This window comes from Pogoniulus pusillus, chromosome 29 (assembly GCF_015220805.1).
Source record: "Pogoniulus pusillus isolate bPogPus1 chromosome 29, bPogPus1.pri, whole genome shotgun sequence".
Taxonomy (NCBI): Eukaryota; Metazoa; Chordata; class Aves; order Piciformes; family Lybiidae; genus Pogoniulus; species Pogoniulus pusillus.
The window spans coordinates 16,549,697-16,567,186 of record NC_087292.1 but is presented as its reverse complement, the minus strand read 5'-3'; the positions used below and the strand labels follow the sequence as shown (position 1 = coordinate 16,567,186).

The following is a 17,490-nucleotide window of genomic DNA, read 5'->3' as shown; positions in this document are numbered from 1 at the left end:
GGTCTCTAGGTCTGAAGCCACCCCTGAAGCCTCTGTCTGAGTCAGACCTGCTGCACTTTCATCAGAGGATCACTTTGGTTGGAAAAGATCTTTCAGACCACTGAGTGCAACCTCGAATTCTTCCCTGCCATTGGCACCTTGAGACTGCAAACTCAGGGACTGTTTTTGCACCCACTTCTTCCACCAACAGCAGAGGGCTTTGATCTCTTACCTGCTGGTTTGCCTCCCTTTCTCCTGCCCCAGTGCTGCTGAGAAGCAATGACTCTGCTTTCCACTCTGCAATTGTTTCCACTGACTGCATCTGCTCAATGACACAGCTCAGCTGCCCTCACACTTTGACTCACATGTGAGGCACTGAGTTATGGCTCTGTCATCAAAACAGGTCTGTCATGAGGTACAAAACACAGCAGAAACTTCTCCAGCAGATGCCAAAGAACTTCTTGCTAAACAAAGGCTTCTGCTGACTGCTCAGACAGAGCCTAAGTCTCTGTTCAGAAGGACCTGTTGGAGCAGGGCCAGAGAAAGCCACATCAGTGCTGGCAGGGCTGGAAGGCCTCTGCTGTGAGGCCAGGCTGGGAGAGGTGGGGTTGGTTGTTCAGCCTGGAGAAGGCTCCAGGGAGATCTTCAGTGCTTCAAGGGATCCATCAGAAAGCTGGGGACAGAGTCTTGAGCAGGGACTGTTGGGACAGGACAAGGGGGGATGGTTTGAGCTAAAAGAGAGAGATTCAGAGTGGAGAGAAGGGAGAAATGTTTGACGTTGAGGGTGGAGAGAGCCTGGCTCTGTAGGTGGGGGCTGCCCCTGTCCTGGCACCACTGCAGCTCAGGTTGGTTGTGGCTGTGAGCAACCTGCTCTAGTTGCAAATATCCTTAGCAGGGAGGCTGGACTGGATGAGCTTTAAAGGTGCTTCCCAACTCAAACCAGTCTGTGCTTCTCTCTGTCCCTTCAGGTCTGCAAGCAAACAGCACAAATTGGCCAAGGCTGCCAGGACAAACTGCACCATGCAAAGAGCCAACACCCACTGCCAGAGCACTGGAAGCTACCTGGGAAGACAGAGATCTTCAGGGAGATGTTGGTGGTCCAGCAGCTGAGCAAGCTACAGGAGAAGTGGGCACTACCTGTGACTTGGAGAGCTGCTTTTCTCTTCCTCCCTGCCCTCCAAAGCACCAGAGGCCTCAGCACACCACTTCCAAACATCACTTGCTGCAGCAGCACCAGTCCAAAGAAGTAAGAAGCTTTATTGCAAACTGATTTCTCCCTGCCCAGAGGTTCAGCTTTTGGCCTAGAAAGATCACAAAGGGCCTCACTTCACTCCCCTTACAGAAGACAGCAATTATTGGTTATGATTAGAGAGAGTTTACCATGGAGAGGAGGTCAGTCGAAGCAGGGACACGGAACCCATGTCCTGCTGATGCCCACCCAAAGAGTGAACCACAGGGCAGATGTTGGCTTCCACATCTGCACTGACCACAGGCAAAAGTTACAAATCAACAAGTTGGCTGAAAATTGAGTGACAACCAACCTTCTTTTCCCCCCATCATACAAACAGCAGCATAACAGGGCCAGGAACACCACCTAGAGCAACCACGGGGCTGGAGCAGCGAAAGGAGTCTCTGGGGTTAGGAGGGACAGGCACTGCCCAAGCTCTCCTTCATCCACACAATGCCTTCAGGAGCTCCTTCGTGGCACTGGCCTCCAGCCTCTGAGATTAACAACCCAAGGATCACAAAGTAATACAGCAGAAGGTGAAGTCCTGTGCATCTGACAAAGTGTGGCTTGACACTGGGTTTGGGCCCTCAGGCCAACGGAAGAGATCCCCACCCCCAACCCTGCTGCAATCCTTCGCCCAAGGTTTGTTTTAGACACAGAAAGAGAAGGTTTTGTCCCCAAACTTAGGAAGGAATCAGGTGTGAGAGGAATCCAGTGGACCACCTTCTTGAAAGGGAACACAAAGCTGTGTGGAAAGAGACTGTCCATGGCTCGGCTGGGGCAGAGCTCCTTAGGTGATGTCCTTCTTGCGCGGGGGCCGGTGGATGTTCCTCACCACACACTTCACCATCCACTCGATCCCCTCGTTCACGCCTTTGCTGAGGGGAGGAGAGAAGCAGACAGGACTCAGAGAACCCACCAAAGCCAACAGCCAGCCAAAAAGAACACCACCCACCAACCACGAACAAAACACCCAGCAGCCAGCCAAGAAGGCCTCCCATGGCCAGCCAACATCAGCAACAGCCAGCCAACAACATCACCAACAGCCAGCCAACATCACCACCAACAGCCAGCCAACATCACCAACAGCCAGCCAACATCACCAACAGCCAGCCAACATCACCAACAGCCAGCCAGCAACAGCCAGCCAACAACATCACCAACAGCCAGCCAACATCACCACCAGCCAGCCAACATCACCACCAGCCAGCCAACATCATCACCACCAACAGCCAGCCAACATCACCACCAACAGCCAGCCAACATCACCACCAACAGCCAGCCAACATCACCACCAACAGCCAGCCAACAACATCACCAACAGCCAGCCAACATCACCACCAACAGCCAGCCAACATCATCACCAACAGCCAGCCAACATCATCACCAACAGCCAGCCAACATCACCACCAACAGCCAGCCAACATCATCACCAACAGCCAGCCAACATCACCACCAACAGCCAGCCAACATCACCACCAACAGCCAGCCAACATCACCACCAACAGCCAGCCAACATCACCACCAACAGCCAGCCAACAACATCACCAACAGCCAGCCAACATCACCACCAACAGCCAGCCAACATCACCACCAACAGCCAGCCAACATCACCACCAACAGCCAGCCAACATCATCACCAACAGCCAGCCAACATCACCACCAACAGCCAGCCAACATCATCACCAACAGCCAGCCAACATCATCACCAACAGCCAGCCAACATCATCACCAACAGCCAGCCAACATCATCACCAACAGCCAGCCAACAACACCACCAGCAGCCAGCCAACAACACCACCAGCAGCCAGCCAACATCACCACCAGCAGCCACCCAACAACACCACCAACAGCCACCCAACAACACCACCAACAGCCACCCAACAACACCACCAGCAGCCACCCAACAACACCACCAGCAGCCACCCAACAACACCACCAACAGCCACCCAACAACACCACCAACAGCCACCCAACAACACCAACAGCCACCCAACAACACCACCAGCAGCCAGCCAACATCACCACCAGCAGCCAGCCAACATCACCACCAGCAGCCACCCAACATCACCACCAGCAGCCACCCAACAACACCACCAACAGCCACCCAACAACACCACCAGCAGCCACCCAACAACACCACCAACAGCCACCCAACAACACCACCAACAGCCACCCAACATCATCACCAACAGCCACCCAACAACAGCTCCAGCAGCCCGCCAAGCACAGCTCCAGCAGCCTGCCAAGACCACCACCCCCACCAGCCAGCCAAGACCACCACCAGCAGCCAGGTTTGTGTAGCCCCTCAGTGAGAGACGAAGTTTGTGCCCTGCAGTTTTCAGCTCCCAGCCCTGCTGGTTTCTCAGCCACAAACCATGGGGCCCTGCTGCCTTTCTCCTCGCTGTGCAAAGCCCATTCTTTATTTCTCCAGTGCCTGTGCAAACCTACACCAGACTCAGTTAGTCACCAGCTCTGTGGAAACCTTGGGCAGAACAAGCCCCAAACCTGACAGCTTCTTTGAGGTTAACTTTGCTATAAGCCTCAGGCTGCTTAGATCAGATCTTCCACTCCTGGCTCCCAACTGCTTGTAACCAGCAGTGCTGGGGCTGCCAAATCACCATCTCAGAGGGGTCTGAGCAGCTCTCAGCCACCACCTTCACAACTTCAGCTTTCTGAGCATAGTCAATCTGAAATTTGAAAGGAAATTCCAGAAGGATCAAAAATAGAAGTGGTTGGAAAATGCTGCACTGCATGAGATGATTATCTAAGCCTTCTCTTCCAGGCAGCAGTTAACCATTATCCTTGTGGTCACTCCTCTGCTGACTGGCATCTCTGACTCCTAGCAAAGGGTTTTTTTTTCCCATGGTTTAAGAAGCTTTTTTCTCATCCTTTGCTTAGTTTGGATAAAACTAGAGATTGTTTGTGAGAATGGAATTGATTTGGTTGGAAAAGATCTTTCAGATGATGGAGGTCAGCCCTTAACCCAGCACTGCCAGGGCACTGCTGGCCCACAGGCCCTCAGCACCACGGCTTTGACACTCCTCCAGGCATGGAGACTCCACCACTGCCCTGGGCAGCCTGGGCCAGGTCTTGACAACCCTTCAAGGGGAAGAAACTGTTCCTAAACCTGCCCTGGGGCAACTTGAGGTCATTTCCTCTTGTCCTGTTGCTTGATCCTTGGGCTAAGAGCCTAAGACCAACCCCCACCTGGCTCCAGCCTCATTTTCTCCAGGCTGAGCACCCCCAGCTCCCTCAGCTGCTCCTCTCCAGCCCTGTTCTCCAGACCCTTCACTACCTTCATTGCTCTTCTCTGGACTTGCCCCAGCTCCTTCTTGGAGTGAGGTCTGACTCCAGCACTCAAGGTGTAGCCTCGCCAGTGCCCAATAATAGGAAAGAAACCCTGTTCTGCTCCTGCTGGCCACACCAGGCTAGGATGCTGGTAGCCTTCTTGGCCACCTGGGCACCCCCTGGCTCATCTTCACCCAGCTGTCAACCAGCAGCCCCAGGTCCTTTCCTGCCAGGCAGTTTCCAACCACTCTGCCCCAAGCCTGGAGAGTTCATGGAGCTGGCGTGACCCAAGTGCAGAACCCAACACTTGGCCTTGTTGAACCTCACCACATTGGCCTCAGCCCATCAATCCAACCTGTCCAGGTCCCTCTGTAGTTCTTCCAACCCTCAAACAGATCATCAGTCCCACCCAGTTTGGTGGCATCTGCAAACTGACTGAGGGTCCCCCTGAATCCCCTTGCCCCTATCACTGCTAAAGGTGTCAGACAGGAGTGGCCGCAGTAGTGAGTCTGGGAAAACACCACTTGTGACTGGCTTCCAGCTGGATTGCACTGGATTTAACTCCAGCCACCAAAAGAGAAAGGTCAAAGCTCTGGGCTCAGCACAGGCAGTCACTCAGACAGGAGCATTTCCAGCCTCCTGGAGCAGGACTTTGAGCTGTTCTCTCCAAGAACCGAAAGTGCAACCAAAGCCTGTGAGACTCAGTGTGCAGCAGTGATGCTGCTAAGGTTGGTCAAGGTCACAGTGTGTGGCTGTGTAACCCTGGAGAAGAACCAAAGTCTCCCAGACTCAAAGCACAGGCATCCTCAGTGCCAGAACACCTCTGGGGAGGGTTGTGCTGTCTCCCTAACACAGCTCAGCTGCAGGTCAAACCATCGGAGTGGCTCTGCCAGCAACACAAACCCCAGCGGCTGCAGCAAGCCAACGACTGCAAAAGTGATTGGGTGTGCAGAAAGGATGACAAAGGAGAAGCAGCAACATCTCCATGTGCCTCTCAGTCCTGCTGCTCTCAGCCAGGAGCAGAGGACTGCAGAAGAGAAGGCCCCAGGAAGATCTAACAGCCATGAACATGTTCAAGGGGCTGGGGAACCTCCGCTGTGAGGCCAGGCTGAGGGAGCTGGGGGTGTGCAGCCTGCAGGAGAGAAGGCTCCAGGCAGAGCTCAGAGCAGCCTGCCAGGACCTGCAGGGGCTACAAGCAGGCTGCAGAGGGACTGTTGGCAAAGGCCTGCAGGGGCAGGCTGAGGGCAGTGGTTTGGAATGAGAGCAGAGCAGCTTGAGATTGGAGGTGAGGAAGAAGTTGTGCAGCAGGAGGCTGCTGGAGCACTGCAGCAGGTTGCCCAGGGAGGGAGCTGAGGCCTCCTGGCTGGAGCTGTTTAAGGTGAGGCTGCAGAAGGCTGTGAGCAAGCTGTGGTAGGGGAGGATGTCCCTGCTGGCTGCAGAGGGGTTGGGCTGGATGACCTTTGGAGGTCCCTTCCAACCCAACCCGTTTTAGGATGCTCTGATTTTCACTTTGTTTCTTCCACAGGTGGGATTTAGAGGTGAAGTTACTGATCTGGTGTGAGTCCAGGATTCAGCAGGAAGCAGCTGTCAGTGCTGGGAAGCAAGCACAGCTCCCTCTCAGGGACAAACAAATCCCACTGTTCTGCCCTGCCTGGGTGCCACTCTGCAGCTGCTGTGCTAACCCAGGCACCACCCATGCCCACACTCACCCAGTCAGAGCAGAGCAGGCCTGTGTCAGGCAGTCTCTCTTCCCAATTTTGATGATGCAGTCACTGAAGGCTGTCTTGATGTCAGGGATTGACAGGCAAGTCTGCAAGGGAAAGCAGAGAAGAGCTTGTTTGCTGTGCCAAAGGAAACCATAGAATCAACCAGGGTGGAAGAGACTTCCAGGCTCATCCAGCCCAACCTAGCACCCAGCCCTGGCCAATTAGCCAGACCATGGCCTGAAGTGCCCAGGGAGGCTGATGTATCTCCAACAACCTGGAGGTGCTTCAAAGAGGCAGAGATGTGGTGCTGAGGAACATGGCTTAGAGCCAGCCTTGGGAGAGTTAGAGAATAGTGGGGCTGGATGAACTCAAAGGGCTTTCCCAACCCAAATGACTCTGTGATTGTGGTGAGAGTCATTTCCCCTCTGGGATGAACACTAAGAGGGCAGAGAGGAGAACAACACTGAGGCATCAATTCAGAGAAGCTTTGTTTGTGTGTCCACCAGGAAGCTACAAACAGGAATCCTGTCTCACAGCAGATCAGCCAGCAAAGAGAAGCATTTCAGCTTGTCATGCTGGGGAGAAATGTCAGCTTCAGCTTCTAAGTTCCCCTCTTCCCCACCTCCCTGTCTACATTACAACATAGTTGTTTGCAGCTGTTTTGCTTCCCAGCTGAATCTGCAGCAACCACAAGCAAAGCAGGGAAGCTGGGGCTGAGATCCCATCAGCAAGGTAGGCTTACAATAACCAAATGCACAGATGACCTTTCTGAGGAGATGGTATCTACCAAACAGTGCTCCCACAACAGCTCACAGCTCTACCTCAACCCCTCTGAAAGAATGCACTATGAAACAGCTTCTCAGGAAGGTTCTTCACAGCAAGAGCCCAGCCAGGGCTGACCTCCCTGCACGACCAAATTCCTTTGGTGAAGGCTTCACAACAGCATCAGCCAAATCAAGACTGAGGAAAGCTCCATTGCTGCAGCCACCTGCAAAAAAGCCTGAGGCTCAGGCTGAGCATAAACATGCAGGGTTGGATGGTAGAGTCTTAATGCATGCTCTGCTGGGGCCTCACCTGGAGCACCATGTCCAGCTCTGGACTACACAGCACAGAAGAATGTGGACCTGATGGAGAGGGTCCAGAGGAGGCCACAAAAATGATCATGGGCTGGAACACTTCTGCTTGAGGCCAGGCTGAGGGAGCTGAGGGTGTGCAGCCTGCAGAAGAGAAGGCTCCAGGCAGACTTCAGAGCAACCTGCCAGTGTCTGAAGGGGCTACAAGAAGGCTGCAGACAGACTGCTCCCAAAGGCCTGCAGGGACAGGCTGAGGGCAATGACTGGAGGTGAGGAAGAAATTGTGCAGCAGGAGGCTGCTGGAGCACTGCAGCAGGCTGCCCAGGGAGGGAGCTGAGGCCCCATGGCTGGAGCTGTTCCAGGTGAGGCTGCAGAAGGCTGTGAACTCTAGGGCAGGATGTCCCTGCTGGCTGCAGGGGGGTGGCACTGGATCACCTTTGAAGGTTCCTTCCAATCTGGGTGATTCTAGGATTCACCAAATCCCTGCAGGAAGGGGAAGGCTGCTGCTGAGCCTTACACCAGGATAAAACCTGGGGTACAAGCTCCTCAAGAGTTATGGAGCTAAAGCAGGCAGGTGAACAACCCCAGGGAAAGCATTCAACTAAATCCCTCAGCACCCTGACCCATGCTCTCTGCTCTCTGTTTTTGCATGCTTATGTGCAATTAAAAGAAGGTCATTTAAATCAAAACTCATGTTACAGGGGAGCTCTGGCATTTCTTAAGCTGGAAGTCAAAAGGCCATTGCATCACAGCATGGCTTTGGTTGGAGGGGCTCTTGAAGACTGTGGAGTCCAGCCCCCAGCACTGCCAGGGCACCACCAAACCATGGCTCTCAGCACCACCCTCCTGGGCACACTGCTGGCTCATCTTCAGCTGCTATCTACCAAAATGAATCCTCCACACCCAGAGTTGAGATTCACTCAGGATGGCATCACCCTGCTGGGTCAAACCCATCTGCACCACTGACTGGCAGATGTCAGCACAGCACCCAAGAGCTGGAGAACAGTTCTGTGGGGAGCAGCTGAAGGAAGCAGAGTTCTTCAGGCTGGAAAAGAGGAGGCTCAGGAGACCTTTTGGCTCTCTGCAAGAAGCTGAAAGGAGGTAGGAGTGAGGTGGAGGTAGGTCTCTCCTCCCAAGGAACAAGCAATGGAGCAGGAGGAAATGGCCTCAAGTAGAGGGGTTTAGGTTGGACATGAGAAGCAGCTTCTGAGAGCCCTAGGATGGTTTGGGTTGAAGGCACTTTGAAGGTAATTTAGTTCCAAGCTCCCTGTCATGGACAGGGACACCTTCCACTAGAGCAGGTTACTTAAGGCCTTTGGTTGGAAGAGACCTTTTGTACCATGGACTCCAAGCCTTACCCCAGCACTGCCAGGGCACCACAGCTCTGAAACCCTTCTAGGCATGGGGACTCCACCACTGCCCTGGGCAGCCTGGGCCAGACAATTCTCAAGGGGAAGAAACTGTTCCTCATGGTCAACCTGAACCTCCCTTGGGGCAAACTGAGTTCATTTCCTCTTTACAACTAAAATTCATTGCCAGGGCCAAAGAATTTCTTAGACTCTCTGCAATTTCAGGCATTCTGGGCAGCAAGTCATAACTTTTGTCAGCCTCCTGGGAGGAATGCAAGCCCTGACAAACAGTAAAGAGCTCTGTCAGCCATGCTACTGCTCATCTATTTCACCACATGCCTTCAGCTGGCCTTTAAAGATGTAATCATCATGAATAAGCCTTTATCTGCAAATTCCAGCAAGGTTAAAATATCAGTTCTCTCTTATCATGCTCCACAGTAATAAGAGCAGGGTGCCAGGGAGAATTCCCAACTGTAATTCAAAGTCTGGAGATTCAGAGCAGAAAAATCTCTACAATGATTATCCTGCAATCACAGAATGGGTTGGGTTGGATCTCCAAAGGTCAGCCTGTCCAAGCCCCCAGCAGTCAGCAGGGACCTCCCTTACCAGCTCAGGTTGCTCAGAGCCTTGTTGAGCCTGACCTTGAATAGCTCCAAGGTTGGATGTTCCATTTTCTTCCAGGGGTCTTAGATGCTGCTAGCTCTAAACCTTGCTGAAGTCAGTCTGAGTAATCCCAGAATCCCAGTGTGGAGGGGGTTGGAAGGGACCTCTGGAGATCATCCACTCCAACCCCCCTGCCAAAGCAGGGCACCCACAGCAGCTTGCCTGGGAGCACAACAGCCAGAGGGGGTTGGAAGCTCTCCAGAGGAGACTCCACAAAGGTTCTGAATCTGTGGAGTGGTCTCAGGCGCTCCAGATTGGGCAAGAAAATCAGCCCCAGCTTTTCCCTGTTCCAAACTCCTCTTTCTGCTCATAGTGAGGTCTCTTCCAACCCTGATGATACTATGATACTATGATATGATACAAAGATGTCCACTTGTTCAATCCTGTTTCTTTAGCCTGCCTAGGGTGCCAGAAGAGCTTGGCCTCTGCAATGTGCCCAGAACAAAAGACAGACACAGAGCCATAAGGAAAAACTGGAGCAGCTTTCCAGGTCACTGCACCGAGTCTCTCTCTCGACAGCTGAAGGTTAGAGCACAGCCTGCTCCCTGCTGTAGAGCTGCAGTGCTCGTGGAGACAGAAGAGCTGATGCTCCTTGGTGTCCCCAAAGTTCCTCCTCCTAGCTCACAGCTCAGCCAGGAGCTCTGCCTCAGCCTGACACTGTGGAGTGGAACTGCTGTTTTACCTCTGTGGCTGCACAAGCTCCTGACTGTGCCCAAAGCTCTGCTGTGCTCCACGTGTGAAGTGGGAACCAAATCATCCTTCAAAGCCCAAGCGATTCCTGTGGAATTCTCAGGTATTGCCTCCGAGGACACTCACTGAGGGAGGTGTAAAGGCCAGGGGAAGAGGCTGGGAAGGATTTGCACGCTTTAAAACCCATCCCGGGGGCCGCAACTGCCAAAGCTCCACCTAGAGGCTCACGACTCCGCTGCAAGACTCCACTGCAAGACTCTGGCTCCACCGAGAGGCTCACGACTCCAACTGCAGCCCTGGAATGGCAGGGTCAGGGAACGTGGGAAGCACAGGAGTTATCACAGCACCGTGGGATGGCTCAGGTCGGAAGGGACTTTAGAGATCATCTACTCCAACCTCCCCCACCGCAGGCACGGACACCTCTCAGCTAGACTCAGCTGCTCAAGGCCTCACCCAAGCTGGCCTTAAACACCCCAGAGAGGAGGCATCCACAGCCTCCCTGGGCAACCTGTTCCAGGGTTGTACAACCAGCCAGGTTGGAAGAGAGCTCCAAGCTCAGCCAGCACAACCTAGCACCCAGCCCTGCCCAACCAACCAGACCATGGCACTAAGTGCCCCAGCCAGGCTTGGCTTCAGCACCTCCAGCCACAGCTACTCCACCACCTCCCTGGGCAGCCCACTCCAATGCCAATCACTCTCTCTGCCAGCAACTTCCTAACAACATCCAGCCTGAACCTGCCCTGGCACAGCTTGAGGCTGTGTCCCCTTGTTCTGGTGCTGGCTGCCTGGCAGCAGAGCCCAACCCCACCTGGCTACAGCCTCCCTGCAGGCAGCTGCAGGCAGCAATGAGCTCTGCCCTGAGCCTCCTCTGCTGCAGGCTGCACCCCCCCAGCTCCCTCAGCCTCTCCTCACAGGGCTGTGCTCCAGGCCCCTCCCCAGCCTTGCTGCCCTGCTCCAAACACCTTCCAGCACCTCAACATCTCTCTGCAATGGAGGAGCCCAGAACTGGACACAGCACTCCAGGTGTGGCCTGAGCAGTGCTGAGCACAGGGGCAGAAGAACCTCCCTTGTCCTGCTGCCCACACTGCTCCTGAGCCAGCCCAGGATGCCATTGGCTCTCCACATTGGTCTTCTTCTTTCCCATTTTTTCCATGCCAGGCTAGATGAGGGCAGCCCTGGATGTGTCACCTCAACAGCCACACTGTAGCAGCCACTAACTTGGCAGAGTTTTCCAGTTCTGGATGTGCCAGGAAGAACCCAAGTTGAGCTCTCAAGAGGCAGCATTCCCTGCCATTCCCTGCTGTCAGTGATGGAATGCTTGAGGACAAACAATGTTCCATTAAGCAGATCTTATCTGGTTGAGGGGGAAGGAGGCAGATATTGCATCACAGACATTTGTTGTGGCAATAGTTGTCACTAGTGCAGCAGCACAAACAAAGGGCACTAAACTTTTCCATCCTCCCCCGTGCATAAACAGGAAAAAATAATAGCAAGAATCAGGGAATCCCTGCCTCGAGTGGGAAAGGACCTTTAAAGCTCATCCAGGCCAAGCCCCTGCACTCAGCAGGGACATCTGTAACCAGAGCAGGCTGCTCACAGCCACAACCAACCTGAGCTGCAGTGGTGCCAGGGCTGGGGCAGCTCCCAGCTCTCTGGGCAGCCTGGGCCAGGCTCTCCCCAGCCTCAGAGTCAACCATTTTCCATTCTCTCCACTCTGAATCTCCCTCTTTGACTTCAAACCATCCTCCCCCTGTGCTGTCACAACAGGCCCTGCTCAAAGGTCTGTCCCCAGCTTCCTGATGGAGCCTTTAAGCACTGACAAGGCCACCAGAAGGTCTTCCTGGAGCCTTCTGCAGGCTGAACAAGCCCAGATCCCAAGGCACAAGAAGAAACTGCCACAGCTACAAAGTCTGCTCTGTTTGCACACAAAACTCAAACCACCCAGATGGATGCACCTCTCAGGAAGCTCATTTATGCCACTGGAAAAGGGTTGGAGGATAAAGGGAGACTAAAATGAAGACTAAATTCAAAGACCAGTCCAAGCAAGAGAAACAAAGTTCAGATGAATGCAGAACTCACTTCTCCAAGGCTCATCTGCTGGCCTAAGAAAGAAACCTACAACAACCTTACCTCTACATCCTGCTTGTTAGCTAACACCAGAATGGGAACTCCCTCCAGAGCTTCACTGGTGATCATCTTTTCTACAGAGCACAAGAAGAAAAACAGAGGTTTAGCCAGTTCTGGAAGACAAAGTTGGGCAAAAGTCTGACAGAGGAGATCTGGACCCAGGGATGAAGCAATAAGGTCTCACACCATAGTTTCATTTGATAGAACCTTTTGGGTCTCTTTTCTTCATAGATTCCCCCCCACCCCACCCCAGATCAAACTCCAGATTTAGTTTTGCATGTTACAAAGGATCATTGAGCTGCCAAATATGGAGTAAGGACTAAAAATCCCCAAAAGCATTAGCAGAAGCACAGATTCAAGGTCACTACAGGCAAAAAAAAAGGGCAAGTTCTGTGTTACAGACCAGACAGAGTTCAAGCAGAGAAGTGCAAAAGCACTCCAGATGTGTTATCATACAGCTTGCCTCAAGGACACAGGCATAGATGTGACAGCAGTGAGGGAACAGTGCCACAGTGCATCACAAAAGTCACAGCAGAAGTAAAAGAAGGTACTCACCAAAAGCTCTTTTAGACTCTGAGAGCCTCTCCTCATCAGTGGAGTCAATCACATAGATCACTCCGTGAGATTCAGCATAATACTGAAAGGAAAACACCAAGAACAGTAAAGCCATCCCCAGTGGAGCCATCCCCACAGGACTATCTGGTCCTCTTTGTTGTGCTGGGGGAGGTCTAGGCTGGATGTTAGGAGGAAGTTGTTGGCAGAGTGACTGGCATTGGAATGGGCTGAACAGGGATGTGGTGGAGTGGCTGTGGCTGGAGGTGCTGAAGCCAAGCCTGGCTGGGGCACTTAGTGCCATGGTCTGGTTGGTTGGGCAGGGCTGGGTGCTAGGTTGGGCTGGCTGAGCTTGGAGCTCTCTTCCAACCTGCCTGATTCTATGATTTTATGTTTTGCCAGGGGAGGTCTAGGCTGGATGTTAGGAGGAAGAAGTTGTTGGCAGAGAGAGTGATTGGCATTGGAATGGGCTGCCCAGGGAGGTGGTAGAGTCACCATCCCTGGAGGTGTTGAAGCCAAGCCTGGCTGGGGCACTTAGTGCCATGCTCTGGTTGGTTGGGCAGGGCTGGGTGCTAGGTTGGGCTGGCTGAGCTTGGAGCTCTCTTCCAGCCTGGTTGATTCCATGATTATTGCTCTTCAATCTGGCAATCAAGCAGTTGGAACCAGCTGCTTCCTGGAGCTGTTCAAGGTGAGGCTGGACAAAGCTCCGAGCAAGCTGCTCTAGCGGAGGATGTCCCTGCTGACTGCAGAGGGGTGGCACTGGATGAGCTTTGGAGGTCACTTCCAACCCAAACCATTTTAAGCTCCTATCCTAAGAGCCAAAACCAGGTCTAAAAGGACATAAAATACATCTCCAACCTTGTCCCAGAGAGCCTGGAGCTCTTCCTGTCCACCCAGATCCCAGAACATGAGGCGAGTTTTGCCAACATCAATAGTACCAACTGGAGGGGAAGGCAAAAAAAGAGACAAAGCAGTGAGAACTGGAAGTGTTCTCTAAGGCACTAATATCAGAGTCTGATCAAGGCAAATAACATCAGAATCAGGGAAATTCAGCTCAATCTCTGCATGTAGCACTCCCATGGGATACTTGACTTGTAATGCTAAAGTGTGGGATCCTGTTTTGCTCTCTCATAAAAAGAGGTTAGGAGTTGGGAGATTAAATCTCTGCTTCCAGGAACTGGAGACAGGTTGGGAGAGTTTGGGAGCCTGGAGAAGAGATTTTGGAGCAGCCTTTCTGTACCTGAAGGGGGCTAGAGGAGAACTGGGGTGGGACTTAGGTTTGTAGTGACAGGATGAGGGGCAACAGCTTGGAGTTGGAAGAGAGGAGATTGAGGCTGGAGATGAGGAAGAAATTCTTTGCAGTGAGGGTGCTGAGAGACTGGCACAGGTTTCCCAGGGAGGCTGTGAATGCTCCCTCCCTGGAGGTGTTCAAGACCAGGTGACCTTCTTGTAGCCTTCCAGGATCTGAAGGGAGCTACAAAACAGCTGGGGAGGGACTTTTTAGGCTCTCAGGGAGTGACAGGAGTGGGGGAAATGGAGCAAAGCTGGAGGTGGGGAGAGTGAGGCTGGAGGTGAGGAGGAAGTTGTTGAGCAGGAGAGTGGTGAGAGCCTGGGAGGGGCTGCCCAGGGAGGTGTTTGAGGCCCTGTCCCTGGAGGTGTTTGAGGCCAGGGTGACTGAGGCTGTGGGCAGCCTGCTCTAGGGTAGGGTGTCCCTGGGCATGGCAGGGGGGTTGGAACTGGCTGCCCTTTGTGGTCCCCTCCAAACCTGCCTGATTCTACGATTCTAGGTTGGATGAGGCCTTGAGCAGCCTGGGCCTGGTGGGAGGTGTCCCTGCCCATGGCAAGGACTTGGCACTGGCTGAACTTTAAGGTCCCTTCCAACCCAAACCCATTCTAGGATTCTGTGACTTTATTTTTACCCTTGTCAATCCTGAACTATTTCAAACAAGAACCAGCTGCTGTTGAGCTGTAGAGGAAAGCTGAAACCATTCCCAGCAGATTTACTCACTGTTTAAGCCAACAGTGGTTGTGATCTTGGACAAACTCATCCCTTTGTAGTTCTTGTTAAATCGAGTTTTAGTTTGCTCGAGGAAGGTCTAAAAAGGAACAAGAGAGGGGAGGGGGAATGTGTTGAGTCAAATATTTTCCTCACCCTTTTCATCTCTGCAGAATCCTCCTCCCAGCAGATCCCACTCTTGGAGCAAGCCACACTGCTATTTCAGCAAGGATAGAAGGGATCACAGCTGATTACCAAACTCTCAGCTGCAGCCCTGAAAGCCTCTGCTGAATTCAAGCAAGAAGCAAAAGCTGATTCTTTGGGGTGAGATGACTGAAGTACCTCACACTGCTGCCCTGTCTGCTGGCAGCTCTGTCTGAGGAGGATGTTTGGATCTGCCTGTGCCCTCCACACAGTCAGGGATAAACAGCACTTACAGTTTTACCAGCATTGTCCAAGCCAAGGATCAAGATGCAGTACTCATCCCTCTGGAACATGTATTTATAGAGGCCAGACAGCAGAGTGTACATCCTGCTCCTGCAACAGGTACCAGGAAACCATCAGCAAACAGCTCATTTCCAGGAGGCTCTCACACCACAGCACAGCTTTTGCCCAGTGTCAGATGAGTAAATCCACCAAAAGGCTGGAAAAGATTCCCAGGAATGTGGAGTCCAACCCAGCACTGCCAGGGCACCACTAAACCAGGACCCTCAGCACCACAGCTCCAGGGCTTTGCCAACTATCCCGAGGCTGGAAACTCCACCACTGCCCTGGGCAGCCTGGGCCAGGCCTTGTCAGCCCTCAAGGGGAAGAAACTGTTCCTCGTGTTCAACCTGAATCTCCTTTGGGGTAGCTTGAGGCCATTTCCTCTTGTCCTGTTCCCTGGGAGAAGAGCCCAACCCCCAGCTGGCTCCAGCCTCCTTCCAGGGAATTGTAGAGAGCCAGAAGGTCTGCTAATAACACACAGGAGGAGTATTTTGGGCCAGAATGTAGAGGCCAGTCCCCCACTCCATGAAGCAGCATCATGGGATCTCTAATGCTGAACTGCAGCATCTCTTACAGGCAGGCCAAAGAGGAGGCTCAGGGCAGAGCTCATTGCTGCCTGCAGCTGCCTGCAGGGAGGCTGTAGCCAGGTGGGGTTGGGCTCTGCTGCCAGGCAGCCAGCAACAGAACAAGGGGACACAGTGCTGGGAATTGGTAGTGGTAGGTCAAGGAGAGGACTTCTGGAGGCATCTCTTGTACTCAGCACTGCTCAGGCCACCCCTTGAGTGCTGTGTCCAGTTCTGGGCTCCTCCATTGCAGAGAGATGTTGAGGTGCTGGAAGGTGTTTGGAGAAGGGCAGCAAGGCTGGGGAGGGGCCTGGAGCAGAGCCCTGTGAGGAGAGGCTGAGGGAGCTGGGGGGGTGCAGCCTGCAGCAGAGAAGGCTCAGGGCAGAGCTCATTGCTGCCTGCAGCTGCCTGCAGGGAGGCTGTAGCCAGGTGGGGTTGGGCTCTGCTGCCAGGCAGCCAGCACCAGAAGAAGGGGACACAGCCTCAAGCTATGCCAGGGCAGGTCTAGGCTGGATGTTAGGAGGAAGTTGCTGGCAGAGAGAGTGATTGGCATTGGAATGGGCTGCCCAGGGAGGTGGTGGAGGCACTGTCCCTGGAGGTGTTGTAGCCAAGCCTGGCTGAGGCACTTAGTGCCATGGTCTGGTTGGTTGGGCAGGGCTGGGTGCTAGGTTGGACTGGCTGAGCTTGGAGCTCTCTTCTAAGCTGGATGATTCTATTCTTTTCTATCCCATTCTATTCCATTCTATCCTATCCTATTCTAAACCCCTCTGCTTGACTTAAACCTCATCCAGCAACAACCTTCTGTTAGGGTTCCCACCACAGAAGTCTTTTGTCATCTCCAACGCCATGCCCATGAGACAGGGCAGCAGGGCAGCTGACAGCCCAGAAGCACAGGAGCCACACGCAAGACAAAGCAGCCCGGAGCAGCTCCAGCCCGGGGCGGGTGGGGGGTCTGTGGTTAAGATCCACACGAACAAGGCAGAGATCTGCTAAGCTTCAGGACGTTTTGGTCCCAGGCGCTAGAGGGGACTCGGAGAGCACCGCAACAGCTCTTGTGTGTACACACACACAGCGAGCCTGGAGGCAAAGGCTTTGGGAGGCAGCAGGCTCCGAGCAGGAGCGCAGGCAAACAATCACTTCGCAGTCAAACAACCGAGGGCAAAACCCAACCCACCCCAACCCACCAACGCTCCGCGCCAGGCGCAAGGGACTTCTCAGCCCGGAGCACTCCGGGTGAGGACAGGGCAGCTCAGGGCGCGGAGGCTTTACCCGCAGTGAGGCGGAGCGGGGGGGGTGCCCTCCATCTCCACGCCGCCCCCGGGAAGGCACCAAGGCCGCAGGCTAAGGACAGCCTCCCCGGAACCGCTGCCCCTCCGGGCCGGCCACTGATCCGCGGCGCGTTCAGCCACCGGCCCGCTCCCCATGGCCCAGAGACCCTTCCCCCGGCACAGCCTGGCAGGGCAGCGGGGGACGCCAGCGCTCCTCGCCATCTGCCCCCCGCAGCCAGAGCCGAGTCCCGGGCCGGGCCGGCAGCAGCTCCCCGTCCCGTCCCGAGCGCAGCCGTTCCTTACGGCCCTGCAGCTCGGATCCCTGCTCCTGCCCCGAGCACAGCCGGCGGAGCGCGGAGCCCGCAGAGCCTCACCGAGCGCCGCGGACACGGACCCGTCCCGCCGCGGACACGGACACGGACCCGGACCCGGACCCGTCCCGCCGCAGCCGCTCTCCGCTGCCCCGGGCCCGGCCGCCGGCGCCGTCCCGCGCGGTGCACCCTGGGCAGGGCAGTCCCG

At 54.3% G+C, this 17,490-nt stretch overlaps 1 protein-coding gene across 2 annotated transcripts; it reads right to left on the bottom strand.

Moving 5' to 3' along the window:
• Positions 1-1,216: 1,216 nt before the first annotated feature.
• Positions 1,217-17,468, bottom strand: ARFRP1 (ADP ribosylation factor related protein 1). Of its 2 annotated transcripts, XM_064167426.1 has the most exons (9): positions 17,403-17,420; positions 17,346-17,368; positions 15,092-15,191; positions 14,667-14,754; positions 13,517-13,599; positions 12,662-12,743; positions 12,110-12,180; positions 6,208-6,308; positions 1,217-2,085 (listed from the first exon to the last, which is right to left on the bottom strand). In XM_064167426.1, exons 3-9 carry the CDS (start codon positions 15,182-15,184, stop codon positions 1,998-2,000), a joined length of 606 nt encoding a protein of 201 aa, XP_064023496.1. In that variant the 5' UTR covers positions 15,185-15,191; positions 17,346-17,368; positions 17,403-17,420; the 3' UTR covers positions 1,217-1,997. The 2 variants fall into 2 exon arrangements, with proteins under 2 accessions (XP_064023496.1, XP_064023495.1); XM_064167425.1 differs by having other exon boundaries at positions 17,346-17,468.
• Between the last annotated feature and the right edge of the window lie 22 nt (positions 17,469-17,490).

What these genes read in the sequence shown, in the direction of transcription:
- ARFRP1 (XM_064167425.1), bottom strand. Translation starts at nt 15,184, where the DNA reads ATGTACACTCTGCTGTCTGGCCTCTATAAATACATGTTCCAGAGGGAT. An exon ending in TCCAGGCTCTCTGGGACAAG is followed by an intron (nt 12,744 to 13,516) that starts GTTGGAGATGTA and finishes TTTTCCTTTCAG; the next exon opens with TATTATGCTGAATCTCACGG. An exon ending in AGAGTCTAAAAGAGCTTTTG is followed by an intron (nt 12,181 to 12,661) that starts GTGAGTACCTTC and finishes TGTGCTCTGTAG; the next exon opens with AAAAGATGATCACCAGTGAA.